Source organism: Drosophila hydei, unplaced genomic scaffold (assembly GCF_003285905.1).
Source record: "Drosophila hydei strain 15085-1641.00,03,60 unplaced genomic scaffold, DhydRS2 tig00000001-arrow-pilon, whole genome shotgun sequence".
Taxonomy (NCBI): Eukaryota; Metazoa; Arthropoda; class Insecta; order Diptera; family Drosophilidae; genus Drosophila; species Drosophila hydei.
In genome coordinates this window covers 14,989,358-15,005,805 of record NW_022045643.1, presented here as the reverse complement: position 1 = coordinate 15,005,805, position 16,448 = coordinate 14,989,358, and the positions used below count along the sequence as shown (strand labels likewise).

At 36.4% G+C, this 16,448-nt stretch overlaps 2 protein-coding genes across 2 annotated transcripts; both read left to right on the top strand.

Annotated features, from left to right (window-relative positions):
- The first annotated feature begins 2,272 nt into the window (after positions 1–2,272).
- Positions 2,273–7,296, top strand: LOC111604297 (Y+L amino acid transporter 2). The gene is made up of 4 exons (XM_023322326.2): positions 2,273–3,497; positions 5,822–6,040; positions 6,103–6,698; positions 6,765–7,296. Exons 1-4 carry the CDS (start codon positions 3,176–3,178, stop codon positions 7,149–7,151), a joined length of 1,524 nt encoding a protein of 507 aa, XP_023178094.1. The 5' UTR covers positions 2,273–3,175; the 3' UTR covers positions 7,152–7,296.
- A 546-nt stretch (positions 7,297–7,842) lies between these two features.
- Positions 7,843–16,439, top strand: LOC111604308 (zinc transporter foi). The gene is made up of 5 exons (XM_023322345.2): positions 7,843–8,156; positions 12,338–12,620; positions 14,397–14,696; positions 14,757–14,795; positions 14,856–16,439. Exons 1-5 carry the CDS (start codon positions 8,019–8,021, stop codon positions 15,821–15,823), a joined length of 1,728 nt encoding a protein of 575 aa, XP_023178113.2. The 5' UTR covers positions 7,843–8,018; the 3' UTR covers positions 15,824–16,439.
- The last annotated feature ends 9 nt before the right edge of the window (positions 16,440–16,448 follow it).

Below are 16,448 nucleotides of genomic sequence, written 5' to 3'. Positions count from 1 at the left end.
ACCCCATAAAGCATACGTATTCTTGCTCATTGCGACTAGCTCACTCGGTCTGTCCGTCCGTATAAGCGCAACAATTTTGTAAGCTCAAGGATAAAAAATGAATACCGTATTATAAAGAAATTTACAATTATATTTCTCTTTCATGTCAACATCGATGAAAATCTATATTTTAATTATTTTTTGAGTAAACCCCAGAGACTTGATGAACTTGACTAAGTTCCCGTAGTAAATTTGAACATTTTTATTTCGAAATTTCGAAAAATAAAACTTATTTAATTTCATGTGGTAAGTTAGATAACTTAGGTTTTGCGGTTAAAACAGCAGAGAATAGATTGTTTATCAATGGAAAAGTCTACGTAATACTCTTTCGACCAAAAGCCTTTTGATATCTCCCGCTATGTAGATCATTAAGATTGACCACCAGCGATCTGTCTTCAAATCTCATAATTTATAAATCGATAGATATATGCTGTGAGAGCTATAGAATGAATGAATATGTGAATATACATATACATACACATAAATAAAGCATTCAATTATATTTAAATATCTGTCCCGTTAGTAGTCCAACAGAGACCCCAGTTTAAGAGTTGAACAATTTTGAAAGATCATACAATTAGTATCAAAGTTATTCCGCTTCATCGTGACAACTTTCGGACCTTATACCAAGACAAACAAACTATTATAATTTATTTCAGCTTTGTCACGGTCTTATCAATTTGGCTAGTTTGAACTAGCTTTATGAAAATCGATGATCAGTCGAAAGTAATTGACACTTAATTAGCTCCTAAGATAGTTAAATTAATTTTAAAAAAGTGTGAACAATCTGTGAAGAGGAGTCGACTAGAAGACTGTAAAAAACTAAAATTCATAATTGATTGTTATTTAATATAAATAAACAAATAACTAACCCACGTTTATTGCTTATTTGTGCAAATGTATGTAGCAGGCAGATTAACTTTGACTTGCATACAAGAAAATATATTTTTAATTTGAAGACTGGTCGGACGGACAGATGTCTTGATTAAGAAAATAAATACCTTATAGGTACTGTCACGCTTCCTGTCTGTTACAGACCCAAAACAAAACACTGCGAACTGTCATTTTCATTGGACTAAATCAGTAATAATCAATAATTGGAATTTAGTGCCTTTAATCAAAATATTATAATAAAATTACGTCATTTATAAGTATCAATTTACATAAGTCTACTTACAAAGTATCAATATATATATATATATATATGTATATATATATATATGTATATATATATATGTATATGCAAATATATTTATATGTCTCATCTATTTCATGGAAAATAATCAACTGAAAATCGTAAGAACTTGCCCAACGAATTATAGAATAGATATTGACAAGAATCAGCTGCACTGTCTAAAAATTGAATCGACATACAATTTTCTATGTATATAAATGTGTGAATATGGGTATGAATTCATAAAATCATTCAGCTGAAATGTTCATACCGTTTAATAAACAGGTCTTCACTATTCCAATCGTAGAAGTTAACAATTCAAGCTCCATTGACCATATAATGTGATCGACCTGTGATATATATACATTCATATGTAATGTTGATAAGCGCACACACATGCTTACGTACATACACACATATTTATACAAAAATATACAATCCAATCATTCATACAATACTACGTAATATGTACTTACATACATATGTCTGTCTATATAGCTAAGCGGTCATACAACAGAAGTATGTCAACCTGCATATGTAGAAATCATCAATATAAATACAAGAAGTTTCTATATTTTTATAATTATTAGCAAAACGAACTGAAAGTTCAGAGAAAATATTATTTGAAAATAGTTAGAAACTGGCAAAGGAAGCAATTTGCACGACCTAAGCCTTTGGCAGTTGAAGTTTTTTACATATGTATATGTATACAAGTCTGTAGGCATATCTTCACACGCACATTTATATATACATATATACATATATGTGACACATATACACTGTGAATATGTTTTTGTGTGTGTAGCAAACAAAAACACACATGCTTACGTATATTGAGAGATATAAAGAAGTTAACGAACTGCTGAAAGTAAATGCTGCAGAAATTTATCCGATTCTTGCATCATGCTAACCACAAATAAAACATAACTAATGCGTGCGACGTATTTGGGCTAGGAACACATTAAGAAAACCAGTGAGATAGAACTTAAGAGAGGGAAAGTGTGAAATAGGGGAGGGATGAGGTGCATGAGGTAGTAATGTCTAGTTCTATCATTACAGGTTCTCAGGTAACGGTTCATAAGACTAAATGCATTAAGAGCGAATGCGTAGTGAACTAAATAAGAGAGAGAGAAAGAGAGCGAGAGAAAACTTACATATAACAAACACAGCTGTCGTTGTCGTTGTTGTTTCGCGTTTGCCGCGGTGACTACCTCATGAAACAAGCAAATGCAAAGCCAAAGCCAAAGTTAAGCGTTCAGCAAGCAAAAGCAAAAGCAGCCGCGCAGCGCCGCGCCACATCGCATAAAAGGGAAGTGTGTATTTATATTTCAAACTTAGTTTGGACTCGGAGCGCGTAAAGTGTGGTCGATCGGGCAGCGCAGCGCTATACGAAGTTTGCTCTTCAAAGTTTACTAGTGAACAGGAATAGAAACCGAAACCAAACCTCAAACTAAAATTGAACGTGAACAATCTTCAGATAACAAAAAAAACGATGCTGTTCCTAACACAGCGAACTCTTCTCAATATAACAGTTTAAGAGCGAGTGTCGGACCACGTGTGCTCTATGCTATTTAGTGTGCAGCCAAATGAGCGTGCATGCGTGCACTTACATACGTACACACACACATACGCACATGCACATCCGAACGTACAACAAGCAAAGTGAAATATAAAAAAAAATAAAGCATGTGGCCGCAAAGTAAAACACAAAATTGTGCTTGAAACTTTTTAACAAGATCCACGCTGGCAGTGCGAGTGCGGAGAGCGCAGACTGATAAAGAATTCAAATAACCCAAAAAGAAAACCGATAAAATTAATGAGTAGACACAAGCGTTTCATAAATATATTTGCATAACACTTTACTCTTAAGGGTATTCAACAAAAGGACCAATTTGTAACAAACTCAAATACTCGAAAACTAAGTAATTCGCCAAATATCTCATTGCATTCGTGTCTAAAAATATGGCACGCATTCAAGCTAGCGATACGCTGATACCGCGTCAGGTATTCGAGGTGCCAGTCGAAACGGGGAGTGATAAAAAAGCACGTGCACAGAGCAACTCCTCCACAGACACCTCCAGCCAGAGTTCAGGAGTAAAGCTAAAAAAACAAATTGGGCTGCTCGATGGCGTGGCTATCATCGTGGGTGTCATCGTGGGCGCCGGCATATTCGTTAGCCCCAAAGGTGTACTCATGTTCTCCGGTTCGATTGGACAGTCGCTAATCGTGTGGGTGCTCTGTGGAGTACTCAGCATGGTTGGTGCCCTTTGCTACGCCGAATTGGGTGAGTAAACAATTAAAGTAAATTCTTGTACGAACCTGCTGATGTCAGCTTTGCCCTTTATGTGCTGACTATGTGCTATGTATGAAACACCTGTAACACCTTTGCCTAAAGTGGCGCACGACCTTATTAATACTTGCTGAATATGCCATGCCAGACATGTCAGCCATGTCAGCCATGTCAGGTGGTACAATTAGGGTCACATCAAGACAACAATATACAGTTCAATTAAACTCATATTTTGCCTATTTTTTGGAACTGTACCAAAGTGGGGAAACTGCTCAAACTGCGGAATACTTCAGATCCAAAACTTTACTATCGCACACATTAGTATTAAAAAGAACCAATTGAGGTCATTGAGGTCTGCATATAGGACAACGTGATAGTAGTGTATGGAGGTGTATAGAAATCGGTAACAATGGTATAATATACATAGTTATATTCCATGTTGAAGTTAATTATTTCGCTTATAATTGAATAAATAAAGGAAAAAAGAAGAATAAATCAATTTAGAAAATGAGTGTTTCTTTAAATGCCTTTAACAAGAATACTAAAAAGCATCTTCTTCTGCTTCTCAATTGTTATTTTTTGTAGTCGCACGTTTTGAATCAGAGACAAAACGTGTTTCATTTTCGACAAACTTGATTTGCCAGACAGTTATTTGCATATAGACTTACAGCTGTTCGGTCAGTCCAATATACATACGTACAATATGTGTAAAGAAACAGATTTATATAATAAAAAAAGAAATATAAAAATAGATATTTATATCGCTCATTTTGAAGTCGATAATGCACCTACTGTTATGGAATATTATATATATATATATATATAAACTCGATAAATAGAATAGCTGATAAGACCAGAGTCTGAGCTAAGAGAAAGGCAAGAGCTGTCCACACTGGAAAGGCATATGACAGAAGTATAAAGATAGTTCAATCACTTTTTGATTTAAAATAAGCAGACCATCTAATTTGTGGGTCTATCAATTGCCTCTAAAACTGAAACATACAATTTCAGATTTTTTTGTATTTATGCAATATTCTCAACTAATTAGAAATATATGAAATATATTTCATATATTGTTGGAAGATCTAATGAATCTAATCTAACTATGTGTACATGTGAATGCTTTGAAATCTCTGAAAGCTCTGCTGAGGGCTCAGGTTATCTTCATATTTTTAATTCACTTATATATGTGAGAAGCTTAACTTGAGCAAGCATCAATTTCCTCTAAGTTCTCTACTCTATTTATACTCTAAAAGTATCTACTAATTAGCTAAGAAAACAACAAGCTTGATAAGATGAAAGCAGTATTTATAACAAGTACAGTAGCTGTATACACATGTCTTTTTTTTGTATTTTCGTAGTTCAACCAAAGATATTTTTTTGGCTTTTCAAAGCAGTAAAGTCTAATTACCCAGTCTATAACTCGTAAGTAAATATTAAGGCAAGCTTCTATTATTGGATTGTCAAAAAAAGGTGGGATGTTTAAAGTTCAATTTGGCAATTGCTTCAAAGTTATACAATAAAAGAATATAATAACCTAGTTATGTAGGAGCAATAGAGCCAATACTTTTTGCTTCAGATATAATTTATTTTACTCCTCTTTTGGGCGAGGCAAGTCAAAAATACCTTGTAAATTTCACAATATTTAAGTTCTACCCCAAAAAGAAATTAAATAAATACGTTTTTGTACACTTCAAAGGATTGGTCACATTATTTAATGTTAACGCCTACTTGGGGCGTGGTAAATCGGCATAACCTGTATATCCAACATTTTCACAGTTACAGATTTAATTTAACGTCTAAATTACCGTTGACCTCCTTTATTGATTTCCCAAAAATTAGATATTTATTGCCACTGGAGTGCGTGGCAAATCAGAAAACTCCATAACTTTCAAAGGTGGCAGCATTTAGACCGTGAGTATTAAGCAGTCATTAGCACCCGACTGCTACATTCTGAACTGAACTGTGCTTAGATTTGGTGGGAATATTTAGGTAACAAAATAAGCAAGAACTTTGCAGTGGCAGCTGCAACTCACGGATGTTTTATACGGCCTTAAATTTTATTTTGAATATTGTTTTTAGCTTCGATAGCACCCAAAATAATCACATTTATGTAGTTGAGACTCTCGCTAGACTGCCAGCTAGACTGCATTGGTACACCCAATATATTTCCCGCTTTTAGGAAACTAGTAGCAAAATATTCGCCAAAATTAATTGTTAAAAGGAAACAAGATTTTTGAACAAACATTTGCTATATACTAAAAAATACTAGTATTTGGACTGACTCTTCTTATAACTAAATCGTTTTTGTTTTCCAGGTACCATGATACCAAAGTCAGGGGGTGACTACGCCTATATCGGCACCGCGTTTGGCCCTTTGCCTGCGTTTCTATATCTTTGGGTGGCGCTGCTCATACTGGTGCCTACAGGCAATGCCATCACAGCGCTTACATTCGCTCAGTATCTGCTGAAACCATTTTGGCCCTCATGCGAAGCGCCCATAGAAGCTGTTCAGCTCTTGGCCGCTGCCATGATATGTAAGTAGTGAAATGTCTATAAGGTATCGTTTAGCACATTTATTGAATTCGATATTGCACAGGTGTCCTGACTGTCATCAACTGCTACAACGTTAAATGGGTCACTCGGGTAACGGACATATTCACGGGCACAAAGGTGGTCGCGCTGATGGTAATTGTAGGAGCCGGCGTCTGGTACTTGGCGGATGGCAATACAGACTACTGGGATCAACCGTTTAGCGGAGGGCACAAAGAGCCTGGATTCATAGCACTGGCCTTCTACAGCGGACTATTTTCCTACTCGGGCTGGAACTATTTGAATTTCGTGACGGAGGAGTTGAAAGATCCATACCGTAATTTGCCGCGTGCCATTTGCATTTCGATGCCGGTGGTCACGATCATTTATATGGTGACAAATGTAGCATACTTTTCGGTGCTCTCCACTGATGAAATACTTACATCAGATGCCGTAGCCGTAACCTTCGGTGACAAGATGCTGGGCTTCCTGTCATGGATAATGCCCTTTGCTGTGGCATGCTCGACGTTTGGCTCATTGAACGGTGCCATCTTCGCATCATCTCGCTTGTTTTTTGTGGGAGCACGCAATGGCCACCTGCCAGCTGCGATATCGCTAATCAACATTAATTGCCTAACGCCGGTGCCATCATTAATATTTCTGGTAAGATTCTCTTCTGTTGTGAGCCAGCAAGATAACTTAGTTAACATAAATTTTTTCTTTTCACAGTGTATAATTACATTGCTCTTGCTGTTCATAAAGGACACATATGTGCTCATTAACTATGTTAGCTATGTGGAAGCACTCTTCACGCTCGTCTCTGTGTCCGGCTTACTCTGGCTTCGCTACAAGCAACCCAAGACCGAACGACCCATTCGGGTCAATCTATCACTACCCATCATTTATCTTATTGTCTGTCTGTTCCTGGTCATCGCATCCTGTACGCAGTCACCCATGGAGGTGGGCGTAGGCACCGTAATCATACTTTCCGGCATTCCCGTATACTATTTGACCATACATAATCCGGTTCAATGGCTGGCCGACACCTCTCAGACCATAAACTTGTGGTGCTCCAAATTCTTCATTTGTATGCCAAATCAGGATAAGTTCGACTAAGATTCAATTACTCATTAATAAGGCGAATCAAGTGCCTTCAATGTAAGAATCAATGATCAATTAATAATTCGTATGCTAAGCAATTATGTAAGGATAGGTACTACGCACAACAGGCTTTTCCAAATACCATTTTTGTTTTTAGTGTAAATATCTTCATATTTCTCAAAGAAGTCTATAGTTTGTATATCTAATTATGTTGTATTGTGATTATGTATGAGTAAATGCATATATACATATATATATATATACATATATATATATATACATATATATATATTATCAGAGTTTAAGCACAAAATAAAAAAGTATAGAAAAAGACAAGCCCAAACCCCAAACCCAAAACAACAATACATTAAAATTTTCCGATAATTTACACATAAGATTGTTATACAAACAAAATAAGTATAATATTGATACAATTTTGTACTTGCGTGAATCGAATCATATTGTATAGAGTTTAATAAAATATATATAAAAGACCAAAATAGTGTAGCACTAAATCATATAGCTTTTATCTTCATTTAAAAGCCCAAGGTAAATATCGGTAAGCACCAGCAAAAGCTCTCGGTATCTCGAAAGCTTGGCAAACAACTGACAACAGTTATAGAAACGACGTGTGCGACGAGTGCGTCGTGCGCTGAGAAGCGAGTAGATTGCGATTCGTTGAGATCAGTACAAAAGCGGTGCGCAGACAAGAGGGTCGCTCAATAGACCGCCAAACGGGATCAGTGACAGTTGCGTCCCGACTCTGACATTTAAATTGAAATTACCTTTGAAATGATCAGAGCGACGTAATAATTGTTCAGCACAAATCGTGAAAATAGAAAAAGTGTTCCTTAAAGTGCGACAGTTTTGTAACTTTTTGCAATGGCGCTGAAATCAATCGCTCTATACCTGCTAGTAGGGCTGTCTTGGGGTACCACAATTCATGCATCATCCGAGTATAATCGTTATGTGACGCAGCTATTTCAAAAGTACGGCAGTGGCAACACCATTAGCTTTGAGGTAAACCCAAGTAAAGTCCACTCACTAAAGTACTTGTCCACATCTTTTTGTTCGGAAATCAGACACCAAGTCAAATTTAAATTAGTACTAATTCATAAGTCCGTGATCGTATGTATATATATGTCTATATGCTTATATATATCTGACGAATCTTTGTAAGTTGTGCAGGCTTTAAGTCTTGTCTTTGTTGAACCTTCCACTGCTGATTGCCAAGTTGTATTCATTTGGGAATTGTATGATTGTGGCTTTCACAAAGAGAGCCAAGGTCTGTGTAGCCTGCGGCCAGTTTTTGCATGTTTACCTAATAGCAAACAAACTGTAAAATGGCACAGTATATATATATAAAGTATAACCATCAAAAGAGACAATCAGCTAAGTGTTTCTCTCAGTTTTGTAACAGTCAGATCGAAAAAGACTTCGATGGCAACTCTTTATTGGCAATGACAAGATCATCTATTAAAAGTAGATTTCATGTCCTGCTGGACAACTAATATTGCTTAAATATTAATTAACTTATACTGGAGTTAAATTGTTAATAGAAAGTATCTCTGAAAGTATATATTTTGAATTAGTCTGAGCTGATCTAAATCACATCTCTTAAAGAGTATTTACTCTTCGGCGTGTCAAAGATAATCATTAATTCTTGTATTTTCAATGTTTATCACATTGGTTGGCGATTTCAAAAACGGTAAAAGGTCTTCAGTGACTAGCATTGATTAGTAGTGAAATCTGAAGCCTTGTCTCGAATATCCCAATGCATTATTTGTGTGGTTGTTAGTTATATAAACATGTGCCAGTTTAAAGGCAGAACTAGATATTAAATACTAGACCAGGGCTTAAGCAATCATAATAATAGTAATCTTTATACTCATTCTTAGATACGCAGAACATTTTATTGCAGACAACGAACGTCGAACCGTAGCCAGACGCCGTTCCTATTCATGTGCTCTTAGCATTAACAGTATCGTAAATTTAATCAAAATCTTGACGTATTCTTATCACTCAGCTAGTCTACACATATACAGATACACAGACAAAAAGATATATATATATATATTTATGTAGAGTCAGTCGCCCATTCACAAAGATATGCACAAATATCAGAACAATAATCATAGACTCATCATAGTCTCCCAGAGACAGATCATTTCTGTATGTTCCGGCGCAATGGCTTTATGCTGTGTGTGATGTGATGCAAAGCTTGCGACACGAAATAGTTGATATTATCAAAATAATAAAGAACAAATAAGAGCATAGAGTCAAATAGCAGATAACCTCTTTTTCCTGTAAAGTAGTTAGTTTATGTTGATATTCTCCATTCTCAAAGCAAATGACTCGGAATTAAAGAATTATTTCAATTGATAATTTACATGCGTAATCAAATTATCTCAATTGGTTTTTAGTTAAATTGGTTAATTATAAAAAATATATGAAGAAATAAATTTTTGATATTTATCAAATAAGTTTTTAGCCCTAATCAAGTTCGGTTTCATATAGCTTCGAAGTGTTTTTCACACATTCTTCTTCAGAGTACGCAAAATCACATTACTTAATTTTATTTTACTTTCTTACATTTTTAATAATTTCACATCGTAATATTGGCCGAGATAACATAGACATACATATTTTTAAACAAAACATGCCAAATGTTAAAACTTATTTGGAATTTTTTAGAAAGAGTAGCTTTGGACTATTTTGCAAAAAAAAATAATTATTCAAATTAATGATCTAAATAATGTGGATGGATGAATCCACATTATTCCAAATAATTTGAAAATAATTATTTTTACCTATTTTTTCATAAGCATATAATGAATGTGCCGTAAAAATGAGGCAATGGACATTGACCATATTATATCCATGTTGATAATACTTGGATATTGCGAAGTCTATGTAGTGGGGCTATATGTATTGCTGCATTGGGTATATGCTTTATGGCAATGCTAACACCGGCCATAAGCTATTCAGCCAGTTCAAATCAATTGGCATTACTCATGCGTAGACGTCGCCGGCGACACTACGCAATACCTCTATGCACTTAAATGAAAGCCTCGTTACGTATGCGGCATGCTAACTAAGCAACCACAAGCACAAATATCAGTTGGTATAGCGCGTGTCCCAGCGACAATAGTTAACGAGCTAGAATTTGCTGAATGAAAGTAAAACGGCGGTGGCCTTAGTGGTCTACTAATATCGGCAACGATGTGAAATGTTATTACATTGCCTATACCCTGTAAACAGTTCACTTTTATCACAGTTTAATGAATATGTTTATATAATAGTCAAATACATTGAAAATGGATAAAAACGTTTGAAAACTATTCATTATCCGCAGACTATATATAAATCTATAAATAAATATATATATATATATATATATATATATATACTTATATTTTATTTATTTATATATACACAAATGTATCTCTATATTATTCAGATTAAGTATATAGATATTCATAAAGAATGTATTCTACCAGGTTCACCGATTTTCAACAAAACTTATATCAAATTATATATTGAATTAAGATATATAACACATAATTTTATTGTAAACAACGAATTTCTTCTTGACATGATTTATAAAGGCAGATTTGAATGCATTTACAGGGTATATGTCCGTGTAACATTATAAAATATAGTGAACCAACTTTTTAAACCCACAATCCATAGGAAATAGGAAATCAGCGTACAGTGAACAGGCAGAACCAATATTTTTGTATATTAAATTTTTTTGTAGGTCCCTAAAAAGAAACTTGAAGCTTAAGTCTCCAAATTTCGATTACAAAATATACATTACAGTATATTTTATACTAGTTTGATTTTTATTCTACTTTGAGCGACGGCTCAAAACTTGCCCAAATTCTTTAAGTTTAATTTGAGTTCAAGTTTAAATTCGTGCGACAGACGCAATGAAACAAAATGTTTGGCCATTTAGCAAACACTAATGGCAAGCAACAATAAGCATGTATTTCATACACATGTCTATATTCTATCTAAGCTTATCTATTCGAATCGAAAATGGCGAATTGCGACTTTACACTTCGTGAAAGGAAGTGGCGGTGTCGGCAGAGGCGACACGCTATGCCGGAGAGGATATTGGTTGATGTCAGCTTCCTTTTTCTTTTAGGCTGAACACAAGCCATGGAAAGTATTTGATCGGACGGGAGTCAGGGTATCTCCTAGTTGGGCACCCCCGACTAGAGCTTTCTTACTTGCTTTGTATTGTTTTTGTTATGGCTTCAGCGCGTGTTTGTTTAATTTGGCTGACAGACTTTACATACAAAACAACTGATTGAAAAACCCGTCAGCTGTGGATTGCTGCCAAAAGAAAAAATTTAACGTTCCGAAACTAAATTATTAAATAACAGCTGAGCTGGCTAACTCAGCTGCTAATGGGCAGAGCACACGCCCAAGCCAAGAGCTGTCGAGTCAATTAGATACGCTCCCAGACGCATTCAGCTTTCCATCATTAATATGTAAGTGGAGACTTGTATAGGAATGTAAATATATAATTGCTTTTCTTGGTGACAAGTGAATCAAGTAATTATTTCTATTTTTGTGAGATTCTCGTGTATTGAAGTTGAACACATGAGGCCGCATCAGCAAATATTTCTCTAGTGAATAGAATTCGGATCACAATACGATTTTAATGTGTCAAATGGATTTGAGTGCGAATTGAATTCTTTGTCGAATTTATGACTATTCTAAATAGTCCATTAGACAAGCATCGTTAGTAACCAGAAAGACTCTCAAGTAAACAGCTAAGCTAGCTTCGGAAATACTAATGGTGTTCAAAATACTTATACTTAACTTTAAATAGATGTATTCGACAGCCTTAAATGCAGCTGGACATAATTCTTGAATGTGCATAGACTGAGATGTATGATATATGTGGATTGATGATAAGCTAACTGATCCTAACCTAATGAAGCTTATCAGTTGAATCATGACTTGATTGAAGTAAAACGATTTAAATATGGGACAACTTCATTATTTATATGTGGATCTTTTTGGTTACAGTTTATCATATGAAAGTTAGGTCTCAAGTACCAGTCATAAAATCACACTTAACAGATTCTTTCAATATTTATGACACAGTATTTGAGAAAATATTGATGTTTCTCTAAAATATTAAAATATTTTAGCCAAGGCACTAATGTTAACGTACCCATACATAGGGCTTGGAGCACTTGATGTACAGCCTAGGCCTTGGATACATTGAATTTGAGCCCACCCATACGATAGAAGAGCATCGGCCGGAGGGTTACAACAACAGCAAGCTTAAGGTGAACACCACCTATTCTAGCACTGACGACGCCTCCAACGATGTGCTGCTGTCCTTCAATCAGCTCCAACAAAAGAAGGACGACAATAGCCAAACGAACTCCATTGACGATGCCCATCCGATTGAGTTTCGAGAAATGCACGATCCCAAGCATCGGCATCCCAGGGAAAGCAGTGGTAAGCAGCTATATCTACATATTTGTAGGTATTAAGATGAACTCTATTTAACTAGTACTGAAGTAAATGCAATTTGACTAAGACTTATTGTAGCACTGTGGGGGAGTCTCTACAATCTTAAGCTTGTTTTTTAGTTTACCCAGATACATGCACACAAGATATACGCATACGTAGAGCGAGTATACGGCAAATATTCCCACCATAATCGAGTGGGGCGGTTGACAATGGAAAAGTGCAAAGTACCCACGACAATGAGCAAACAATGCGATTAGTGACAAATTAAACGACAATTATAAACTGGCGTGTTCTTTATTACAAAGTAAATATGCGAACTATTTTTTTAAGTGTATGCTGGATTTATAGATGATAGCGGAAGAGAAAACTGTACTGAACTTGGGAACATCCGCCTGCACGTCGATCTGTCAATCTGTCAATCCACTCTTATAAGACTAAGGTTACATATCTTTACATATTCCAAAATACATCCAAAAGCTACCTCTCCCTTCCCCCTTGCCCCATTTAAGGATGGGATATTGAATAAGCTTTTTGGTCATACTTATCCCAAGATCATTTCAATAATCGCCATCAATCAACAGTTTGCAAATGCACATTCTTTAATGTGTTGTCTTACTATTATTTAAATAGAATATGGATGCTAAGCAAGGTCTAATTTTACCTCCAATTATCATATTTAAGTACAAGGCGCACACAGCCATGTAAGAGTGCTCTAGTCGAGACTGATTGACTAGCTCTCTGATACTCTAAGCCCAGAATTTCCATAGTATAAAAACAAGCTAATTTACTGTCTTCTTTGTCCTCTTGTCTTCTTGTCAAATGCGACGTTTAGTTTTACACCAGAGCTAAACACCGGCAATCAGATCATAAGTGGGGCTGCGTGCATTGTTTCCTTACACTTAAAGCTTAATTCTAGATAAATACAGATAATTTATATCTACGAAACATATACGCTTCTGTAAATAAACAGTTTTGCGCTAACTTACATACATGAGTGCTGCACATGAGTGTGTGTCAACCATATCTCTGAACGCGTTAAAATAATGTCAACAAACAGTCAGTGAGGCGATATCCATGATGGCAGGCAAATCACCCGCAACTATAATGGCTTAGCTATAATATATGTATGACAGATGAACTAAGGAAATGAAAAGCGCTGTTACCGTTCATTTCAAATTACACCTGCCCATTTGTACTCGACCTTTAACTGAACAAAGCTGACAAGCGGAAACACTTTTAATTCCCTGTTGCCGTCTGGATCTGTTTCATAAAGCTTTCCTTAAATGTATCGCTTATTACATTACTAGAAATATATATTTATTTCAACGTGAATCCATATTTTTAAAAAAATTAAATAGATATTGTTCACTGCTTGAAACGAGATTGATTTTTGATGATGTAAATATGTAAATAAGTAGCAACAAGTTAATTAATAACTTAGGAAGTTCACGCCCATAATGTTAGTATGCTATGAAATAAGTATAGGTTGATTGATTCAGGGTATCTTCTGGTCTGCTACTCCCGACATTTCGACACTTCGATAAAAAGGTACATTTTTCGAGTTTTAGAGACTTGAGAGTCGAGCTTCAACTCCAAAATGTGACCAAAACCAAATTTTGGTTGTATACGTAGATTTAAATATTCCAGGGGATGGGAATCAGATGACAATCCTTCGGTACATAAAATGGTACTTGGCATTATTAATTAGGATGGCAGAGATCTCTGGTTAATATGTTAGCACTAACTGTTTTGCGTCTACAGTTAGCGCCGATGGAGCACCATTCCCTGAGGCCGCGTGCCTATCGCCAAAGTCGCTTCTGTCGCTGATTGTGGATCACAACGATCTTCACCGCGGTCCAATGTACAGGCAGATAGTACAGACGGAAGAGCACAATTGGGAGGAGGAGTACAATGAGTTCATCAACAACGTTCGAATCACGCCTGGCGCCTTCATGAAGCTCTGCCCGGCACTGCTCGCACAGATCGATAATGGAGTTTGTGTTCAGCCGGCGCCCCATCCCAGGCATCTAGAAACCGAAAGAGGGAAACGGATTTGGAACGGTAAGTTTGTAGAAGAAGTCTTTAAATAATATTTTAATATTTTAATTTTACTATTTTAAGCTTGGATATACGCAAGCATCTCCATGTTTGTGCTCTCAGGTAAATATCGCATTAAAGTCTCAAATCTCTCAAATCACTAAGCAAAAAATCACTTTGAAGCTTGCGGACTTTTGGGTATTTTGCTCGTGCCCCTGATGAAGACGATCGCTTATCAGAAAATACTAAAGTTCCTTGTCGCGATAGCCGTGGGCACCCTTGCAGGAGACGCCTTTATGCACTTGCTGCCACATGCTCTCTTCAAGGAAGAGAAACACGAGCAGGCATTGGGGCCTCTTCGCTTGAAAGACAAGGAGCAGGGCCACAAGCACAGCGCGGAGGCGGCCTTGCTTTGTGGCAGTGCGTTTCTTGCGGCATTGTTCATGTATGTGCTGGAAAACATAATTCCGATCATAAAAGGCGATAAGGCTGGCCATGGGCACAGTCATGGACATGGACACGGTCACCCACACACTCAGATGCACGGCTCGCAGGATGTGGATAAAGTGCACGCAAAACTAGAAGCACCGGCACCTCGTGAACTGAATGTCATGCTGCACGAGACAAAGGAAGATCAGAAGTCCCCAAATCGTCCACTAACGCCCGTGGCATTCATGGTCATTATTGGGGACGGACTTCACAATCTCACCGATGGTCTGGCAATAGGAGCCGCCTTTGCCAGTGATCCCGTTACAGGGCTAGCCACTGCCTTTGCCGTCCTGTGCCACGAACTGCCCCATGAGCTAGGTGACTTTGCTTTGCTTTTACAAACTGGCGTATCTATACGTCGCGCCGTCTATATGAACATTGTTAGTTCGGTGCTGAGTTTTGTGGGCATGTCCATTGGTCTGCTACTTGTTGGCATAGGCAATGACATGACGCAGTGGATCTATGCGGCAACTGCGGGCTCGTTCTTATATATAGCCTTTGCCGATCTGGTGCCTACGATGAGTGTGGCTCACGATCCAAATCAGGCTAACGATGTAAAAGGCATTCTCATTCAGATATTAGGCATCTTCTTGGGTGGAGCTATAATGTTAATCATAGCAGTCAACGAGCAAGATTTGGAGGGCTTATTTCAAAGTTTTTAAGTTGCTCACTGTCTCCGTCTCACTGTGTTAGAATCTCAATCAAAAAACTAGAACAGCGCTTGCATCACCTTCCAGACTGTTAATTAATCATTTTTATCTGTAATCAGTTTAAAAGATCAACTGTGCCTAACTTTAAATCGCTCTTAAGCAACACAAAAAACCATTGAAAATATTATTGGTTGTTTAGTTAAGTCACATTAAATATTTGTTTGACAAACTTATGTAAATATTGTCTCTTGTCTCTTCGTGTTCCGTTGACTGTAAATGGCGTGAGAAATAAAGTTGATAGATTCCTTTTTGCTGTCACCATAGTAGACTTATAGTTAAAATTACCTAAATGAAAATCAAATGACTTAAAAAAACTGTAAAAAAGCATAAATATAAACAAATAAGACGTCATATTTGGTTGTGTGTAGTTGCCGAGGAGTTAAAACCCAGATATCGAGCCATATTCTTAACTATTTCGCATAAATATTCCTGCTTCTATGTATACGAGTAAATATGCAATTTTACTGTCTATGTTTTAATAAACAATAATAATCTGTATAAAATACCAATACTGCACAATAGATAAACCCAATTTTAAAGTTTTATATGTATCTATACGACTATTAAAAGGTATTTT